This window comes from Mustela nigripes, chromosome 6 (genome assembly GCF_022355385.1).
Source record: "Mustela nigripes isolate SB6536 chromosome 6, MUSNIG.SB6536, whole genome shotgun sequence".
In the NCBI taxonomy this organism is placed as follows: domain Eukaryota; kingdom Metazoa; phylum Chordata; class Mammalia; order Carnivora; family Mustelidae; genus Mustela; species Mustela nigripes.
In genome coordinates this window covers 72,380,100-72,388,886 of record NC_081562.1, presented here as the reverse complement: position 1 = coordinate 72,388,886, position 8,787 = coordinate 72,380,100, and the positions used below count along the sequence as shown (strand labels likewise).

Genomic DNA, 8,787 nt, shown 5'->3' with positions numbered 1-8,787 from the left:
CTACCACTCCGTCCCCTCCCACCTGGACAAACATCCCCCCAAACCAGCCTGCCTCCCTCCCCTCCTGACACACCTCCACAGACAACTAACTCCACCTTCAGTGGGCTCCACTTTCCCATTGCCTCCATCTCTCCAGCCTGCTGAATCCCACCATTTTGCTTCATTTCAAGTCATTTCTAATCCGCTTTCACACCTCTCCCATCCTTCATAATCTAGGGAGTAGAGCACTGCTCAGAGCCCAGTAAAGGGAAGGACATTTCCTTCCTGCCCTCTGCGTGCCATCCCCCAACTCTTCCTGAGAACAGAGCTGGTCAGATGTTAGCAAGAGTTGAAGAGACATCTCCCATCAGCTGAGTGAGGGACTCGGGTACACAGAGGAACAGGATGGGCTGTGGAACTTCTGTCAACCTGAGGGAAGCAGCAACCAACACAGTGAGCCCTACTCCCTTCCGAGTAGCCTCAGGGGTGGCCAGGGCCTTCCACAGCTTGGCTCTGGCCAGGTCAGAAGGGAGTCTTGGCAGCCCTGGGAACTTGGGAGGGCCTGATTACCTGGTCACCCCAAAACCACTCCTCAGTAGACGACAGAGGCAAACAGTGACTGTTCTCCAACGGGTCATCCCACCATCTCGGCCTCCACATCAGCTGAAGTGCAGAAGAGAAAGGACCCTGTGCAGCCTCTGGGTCTTTTCTCCCAGCACAGCAGGGACAGCTGACAGCCCAGCAGAGGGCATGTGGTTGGCATTGCCCCTGTGTGTGCAGGAGGGGACTCAGGCCTCCACATGCAAACCAAAGATTCCCCTCAAGAGTCTCAAGTCATTTTCTGCCTGTTTGCTCTATGTGGTGTCCCTCCACCCACCACATCTTGCTGAACCCCAACATTGATGGGGATCAGTTCTCCATCTTTGAGTCCCTTTCATGCTGTCCCTCCCTGAATCAGAGCCAGGATTTCTGCCTCAGGAAACAAGCAGCACTGTCTGCTCCCAGAAAGTTCTTCCTCTCCCCGCGCTTTGATCATTCTTGCTGCTGTAAGTAATCCTACTCTCCACGGAAACTGTGGGGCTCTCTCCCAACCTTCCCCTTCTCCCCCACTTCTTCAGCTTCTCCGTGCTTTGTCCCAAATACCTAGGTGACAGATTCTAGGTTTCAGAGGGGCCTTCTGGGTTTGGAGCTCAAGGGAAGGGCTGCTGAGCATCTGTGTGGGCTGCAAGGAGAAGGTATCAGTTCCTGGGGTGAGAATGGCCAGAGAACACCTTGGAGCTCTGTTTCTTTTGTTGTGCAAAAGTTTTTGATCTTAATGAAGTCCCAATAGTTCATTTTTGTCCCTGCTTCCCTTGCCTTTGGCGATATTCCTAGGAAGAAGTTGCTGCGGCTGAGGTCCAAGAGGTTGCCGCCAGTGTTCTCCTCAAGGATTTTGATGGATTCCTTTCTCATATTGAGGTCCTTCATCCATTTCGAGTCTATTTTCATGTGTGGTGTAAGGAAATGGTCCAGTTTTATTCTTATGACTGTGGTTGTGCAATTTTCCCAACACCATTTGTTGAAGAGGCTGTTCTTTTTCTTTTCATTTTTTTTGTATTTTTTTAATTTATTTTTTATTTTCAGCACAACACTATTAATTATTTTTGCACCACACCCAGTGCTCCATGCAATCTGTGCCCTCTATAATACCCACCACCTGCTACCCCGACCTCCCAGCCCCGCCCCTTCAAAACCCTCAGGTTGTTTTTCAGAGTCCATAGTCTCTCATGATTCACCTCCCCTTCCAATTTCCCCCAACTCCCTTCTCCTCTCTAACTCCCCATGTCCTCCATGCTATTCGTTATGCTCCACAAATAAGTGAAACCATATGATAATTGACTCTCTCTGCTTGACTTATTTCACTCAGCATAATCTCTTCCAGTCCCGTCCATGTTGCTACAAAAATTGGGTATTCATCCTTTCTGATGGAGGCATAATATTCCATAGTGTATATGAACCACATCTTCCTTATCCATTCGTCTGTTAACGGGCATCTTGGTTCTTTCCACAGTTTGGCAACCGTGGCCATTGCTGCTATAAACATTGGGGTACAGATGGCCCTTCTTTTTACTACATCTGTATCTTTGGGGTAAATACCCAAGAGGGCAATTGCAGGGTCATAGGGAAGTTCTATTTTTAATTTCTTGAGGAATATCCACACTGTTCTCCAAAGAGGTTGCACCAACTTGCATTCCCACCAACAGTGGAAGAGGGTTCCCCTTTCTCCACATCCCCTCCAACACATGTTGTTTCCTGTCTTGCTAATTTTGGCCATTCTAACTGTTGTAAGGTGATATCTCAATGTGGTTTTAATTTGATGTGATGATGAACATTCTTTCATGTGTCTGATAGCCATTTGTATGTCTTCATTGGAGAAGTGTTTGTTCATATCTTCTGCCCATTTTTTTGATATGATTGTCTGTTTTGTGTGTGTTGAGTTTGAGGAGATCTTTATAGATCCTGGATATCAACCTTTTGTCTGTACTGTCATTTGCAAATATCTTCTCCCATTCCGTGGGTTGCCTTTTTGTTTTGTTGACTGTTTCCTTTGCTATGCAGAAGCTTTTGATTTTGATGAAGTCCCAAAAGTTCATTTTCGCTTTTGTTTCCTTTGCCTTTGTCCATTGAACATTCTTTCCTGCTTTGTCAAAGACTAGTTGACCACAGAGTTGAGGGTCTATTTCTGGGCTTTCTATTCTATTCCATTGATCTATGTGTTTGTTTTTGTGTCAGTATCATACTGTCTTGATTATGACAGCTTTGTAATAGAACTTGAAGTCTGTAATTGTGATGCCACCAACTTTGGCTTTCTTTTTCAACATTCCTCTGGCTGTTTGAGGTCTTTTCTGGCTCCATATAAATTTTAGGATTATTTGTTCTATTTCTTTGAAAAAAATTGATGGGATTTTGATAGGGATTGCATTAAACATGTAGATTGCCTTAGGTAGCATAGACATTTTCACAATATCTGTTCTTCCTCATAATGCAATTTTAATCTACAGGTTTCATTAAATGAAGGTGAGTGTGCATAGGGTGCCTTTGTTTCCCTCACTTCAACTTTACACCTGAAGAGCCTTCATCTGGAGCTCTGGTGTTCAATGTGTGGTCCCTGGACAAGCGGCATCAGCGTCTCCTGGGAACTTGTTAGAAATGCAGGTTCTGGGCCCCACCCAGACCTCCTCTATTCCAAAAACTGAGGATTGCGTCCAGCAATCTCTTTCCACAAGCCCTCCAGGTGTCATGGCACCACTGAGGTTTGAGCATCACTGAGTAGAATACTATTCCTAGCCACTCTCCACAGGACCCTCTCTCACTGTGACCTTGATTAATAAAGTGAAGACATAACACAGAGCATACCTGGTTAGCTTCTTCCAATGTTTTGTCACTTTTCTTTTCTTGTCCAAAACGAACCTGCCCACTGGACATATGCGATCCAACCTGCTCACTCAGGAGAAAAACTAATTAAAGAAGTCTCTCAAAAAAAGAAAAAAAAAGAAGAAGTCTCTCTCCTGTGCTAGTGGCCAGATACACTCAGAACTACTTGTGATGAGTAATTCTGTTTAATTTAATGATGACAGATTAACAAATCAATGATGCTGCAGATCTACAGCTGACAGTTTAGTCAGCTGTCACTGTGTCATGATTATCAATAGGTTCCTAACATAGGAGGGGGAAATGGGGTGTTATTTATTGGATCTCTACCGCTCCAAAAATGGGTTGTAGTGAAAAGGAGGCAGGATACAAGTTCAGATCATTTGGAGTAAAGAGACCTAGTTGAGAGAATAACAGAGCAAAACAACCAGAGGAAATCCTAGAAATTTTTAAGGAAATGTAACTTGAGAAAGGGGTCAGTTGTGACCTCTCCTGCTACACATAAATAAGCAGGTCATGGAAGGAACTGAGTGTCTTACTCAAGGTCACATTGCTAATTGTGGTGGAAACAAGACCAGAACTCAGGACATGTGGCTCTCAGCTGTGGACGTTCTGAACAGGTGGACCAAAGCAGACAACAATAGAGAAACTTTAAAGTGCAAAAATGCAGATGTTCCTAAGAGAAGTATCAACCCAGGGATTTTCAGTATGGGCAGTGGGCTCAAAGCCAAAATGCTTTGTGTCCAGGGGAGAGCTCTGGCTCCAGTCACCTGTGCATGCTCTCTTGTCCCCTCACAGAGCCAAGGCTCAAGTTCACAGCCCACTCAGTGTGCTTTGAACACAGCTTCATTTTCCTGTGCTTCTCCTGGTGCTCTCTCTGCCTGCAATCTCTCCCTGCTGCCCAGATGTGGCAAAAACCATCCCTGAAGTGAGCCAGCTCAAAAGTCATTCCTCTACAAAGTCTCCTCTGATTTCACCTTCAACCCTCACCTCTATACCAGCCACAAATGACCATCCTTCACTCTGAATTTCCAAGACATTTTACTTTTATATTAATTATGACAACACATTCTACTTTGTGTTATAATAGTGCTTTACCTCTTATATTAAAATATAAGCTCCTTAAATGCAAAAGCCATATATCATCCTTTTTTTTATCTTGTTCTAGCTTCTTTTTCTTTTTTTTACGTAAATATAATGAACACGCAGTGTTGATGTATTACTCGCAGGTGCACAATTCAATGACTCAACAACTTCACATATTTTTCAGGACTCATGAAGATTAATGTACTCTTAATTCCCTTTATTTAAATCACCCATTCCCCTACTCATCTCCCTTTGGCAACGACAAGTTTGTTCTCTTTATTTAGGGATCTACAGTGTTGTGTTTGTTTATTTTTTTTTTAATTTATTTTGGTATTGCATTTTTCTTTTTTCTTTTTCCATTTTTATTTTTTTTGTTACTTTAATTCTACATAAGACAGAAAACATGGCATTTGTTTTTCTCAGACTGCCATATTTAAATTAGAATTATACCCACAAAGTTCATCCATGTTGTTACAAATGGTAAGATTCCATTCTTCTTTTTGGCTGAGTAATAGTCCATTGGATGTACTTATAGACCACATCCTCTTTATCCATTCTTCTACTGATGCCCACTTCTTTTCCTTCCATATCCTTCCTATTGTAAATAATGCTGCAATAAACATAGAGGTGCATATATCTTTTCAAATTCATGAAACAAAACCACTTTCGTACAAAAAGGAAACCATCAATAATAAAAAAGGCAACCTACAGAATAGGAGAAAATATTTGCAAATAATATATCAATAAGGGGTTAATACCAAAAATACATATACAGAAATTCTACAAACCAATACCAAAAGAAAACAAAAACAAAAGCAAAATTATTAAAAAATGAGCAGAGGACCTGAATAGATATTCTTCCAAAGAAGATATACAGATGGTCAAAAGACACATGAACAGATGCTTAGTGTTACTCATCATCAGGGAAATAAAAATGATTACTATATGTTGGCTAACTGAACATAAAAAATTAAATATATTAAACTCCTTTAAGTAATGCAATCAGATGTCACTTCATACCTGTCATGAAGGCTAAAATCAAAAAGACAAGAAAAACAAGTGTTACCAAAGATATGGAGAAAAAGGAATCTTCGTGCACTGTTGGTGGGAATGTCAATTGGTGCAGGCCTTATGGAAAACAGTGTGGAAGATCCTCAAAAAGTTTAAAACAGCACTACCATATGATCCAGTAATTCTGCTACTGGATATTTTCTTAAGTAATCTCTACATTCAATGTGGGGCTCAAACTCACCAGCCTGAGAGCAAGAGTCATGGTCTACTGACTCTGCAACAAGGCATCTCCTTCATTAGTAAATGTTTAACTAAAGAAGAGAAAAACATTTTTTGAAGATTTTATTTATTTATTTGAGAGAGAGAGATCACAAGTAGTCAGAGAGGCAGGCAGACAGAAAGGGGGAAGCAGGCTCCCTGCTGAGCAGAGAGCACGACGTGGGGCTCGATCCAAGAACCGTGAGACCATGACCTGAGCTGGAGGCAGAGGCTCAACCCACAGAGTCACCCAGGTGCCCCAAAAGAAAAACATTTTATCAAGGTCTTCTAATATGAATTCTGTAAAAAGTCAGTAAGCAGCTACAGACACAAGTGAAGAGTACAAATTTTAAAAAGGGGGGGGCGGAGGAGGAAAGACACATCCTTCACTGTACCATAAATATGAAGCTCCATTAGTGTTCCCACACCAATATCTCATAGGAGCCCATATTTCCAGGTTCTCAGGAGTACTCTCCATTATTGTATAGGGGATCAGACAGCATTCACGTGTGATGATGTCAAGCCAAATACGTACTGGTACTATTGAGTTCAAGGTCTAGACTTGGGTTCATAAGCAGGGTTAAGCTACCAGGCTTTGCTGGATCCCAGAGCAGAAGTAGATAGCAAACCCAATCAGCATCCAGACACCAAATTTCAGCCAGGTGCCAGCTGACATCTGCATCATAAGGCAAACATTCACAAAGATGCTCAGGAGTGGGAGGAGAGGCAGAGCAGGGACCTTAAATGGAAGGGGAGAGGAGCTCTGTGGCTGTCTCCAGATGACCCCAGTGATCCCAGTGATGAACACCAGGAGCAGCACAACCACTGTGATCGGCCCTGGGTCTCCAGAAAGCAGACCTGGCCAGTGGGTCAGCACCAGGCAGAGGAGAGTCATCAGCAGAACCAGCAGTGAGGAGCAAACATAGACAATCCGTCCAGAGAGTGGAGTGGAGGTGGGGCTGCCTGGAAAAAATAGTCCCTGTAAAGTCAGCTTCCCTACTGCAGGTGCAGTCTCCTCCTGCGCCTGTGTTTGATTTCCCCCATCCTTCTCCTGCATCTGCACTTCATTTCCCCCATTCTCCTCCTGCACCTGTGCTTCATTTCCCTCATCCTCCTCCTGTAGCTCTTCTTCATTTTCCTCCTTCCTCCTTTCAGGCTGATACCTGATGATGAGAACACAAAAAGCTACCAAGGAATAAGATATCAGGGTGCCAACTGACCTCAGGTCCAGAAGATCAGTGAGTCCATAGAAGAATACCATGATTGCTATGATTATGCCAAAGATCAGAGTGGACAAGATACGGCCATATGTGCCAAAAGCGAACCTGGCAAGGACTGGGAACAGGAGACCATCCTCTGCCATCATGGATGTTACCCAACGTATGGGTAAGGTAAAGCCCCAGTACGTGCTGACAAAAATACTACAGAAAATTGCAAAAGCGACAACATAGTAGGCAGGGACCCAGCCAACATGGAGAAATGCCTCAGGCAAGGTGCTCCCAGGTTGAAGTTGGTAGTAAGGAACCATGAGTGTAAGTGATGCAGAGACACCAAAATACACGAAAAAGCAGATGAGCAGTGAAATCACAATGCCCTTGGGGATGGAACGCTGGGGATTGTGGGATTCTTTGACCCTGGTAACAATAATGCTGAAACCTATGAATGCATAGAAACAGGTAGCTGATCCACGGAGAATCCCCTGGAAGCCAAAAGGCATGAATCCTCCAGAGCCCAGAGGGCCCAAGTAAGAGGTGCCGTTGAGTCCAGCCTGTATGTAGTCCTCTTCTGTGAGCTTCCAGTTGTGCAGGTCCCCCTTAATGAAGCCAGAGATGATGCAAAAGCTGAGAACCAAAAGCTTCACCGAGGTAAACCCTTGAAAAACTCTGAGGAAACCAAGCCGACCCATATGCTGCAGCTCCATGCTGAGAAACAAAAAGATGACAAAAAAGTAGCCTAGATTGTCTGCAATGACTTGGGGAACATACTGTGAGATGATCTCATGCTGGGTCTCAGAGATCCGGTTTTCAAAGATGGTGTTAAAAGTTAAGATCCAGGCCTGAATCATAACAAATGCATCAATAACAAAGGAGAGGATGAGGTTCCAGCCAGTGATGAAAGCCCAGAGTTCACCTACAGTGACGTAGCTGTAGAGATATGCCGAGCCACAATGGGGAACCCGGGCACTAAATTCCGCATAGCACAGCCCAGCCAACAGTGATGTTAGACCTGCCACCAAAAAGCAGATCACAGTGGATGGTCCTGCTTGGTTACTGGCCACCTCATTAGCCAGGAAGTACACACCTACACCCACTGTGCGGCCCACACCCAAGGCCACTAAATCCAGAGTGCTCAGTTTTATGCCAGATCTAAACTCATCCACTTCTTCCTCCAGTGGACGTCTGCATACCAGCTTTTGACCAAACTTGCTAAGTGCCTGACGCAGCATTCTAGCTGGAATTGAAGAAGATTCTAAGGATCAGTGAGCTGTACCAAGCCCAGGTGCTGGATCTTGTTAAGTGAGGCTGAGTTAAGCCAAGTTGGGTGGGGACTGCCAGGGTCATTTGTTCAGGCTTCAGAGCTGCTGCTTCATATTTCTTCTTCTTTTTTAAAATTTAATTGGTTATTTTTTATCTTTATATTATATTATTTTATTTTTTTCAGTGTTCCAAGATTCTTCTGGTACGTGTTATCCTTCCAGAATGCCTATGGAAACAATAAATATTTACTGAACAATGGTGTTCAACCAATCAACTGAGAATCAGAAGTTGCATGTAAGTTGTTGCAGCCAAGTATCACAGAAAATGACAACAAAAGAGACCACAGAAAAGTTATTCCTGCTTCCCCTCCAGAAAAAGTACCAAATACCTCCAAACATTCTGTTTTTGTTTTTGTTTTTGTTTTTTAGATTTTTTTCAGGGGGCCCCATGCCCAGCATCTCCGTCACTGGATCAACATGAGAATTCCACAAAAAGATACAAACTAATACATGCTGCTGGTGGCAGTGTCCCTGAGGCACCATGTGAAGCAATCTTAGTGGAATTC

At 43.6% G+C, this 8,787-nt stretch overlaps 1 protein-coding gene across 1 annotated transcript; it reads right to left on the bottom strand.

Moving 5' to 3' along the window:
• Positions 1-6,325: 6,325 nt before the first annotated feature.
• Positions 6,326-8,346, bottom strand: LOC132020307 (cationic amino acid transporter 3-like). Its single transcript, XM_059404495.1, has 2 exons — positions 6,836-8,346; positions 6,326-6,763 (listed from the first exon to the last, which is right to left on the bottom strand). The coding sequence occupies exons 1-2, from the start codon at positions 8,189-8,191 to the stop codon at positions 6,326-6,328; spliced, it is 1,794 nt and encodes a 597-aa protein (XP_059260478.1). The 5' UTR covers positions 8,192-8,346.
• Positions 8,347-8,787: the final 441 nt, after the last annotated feature.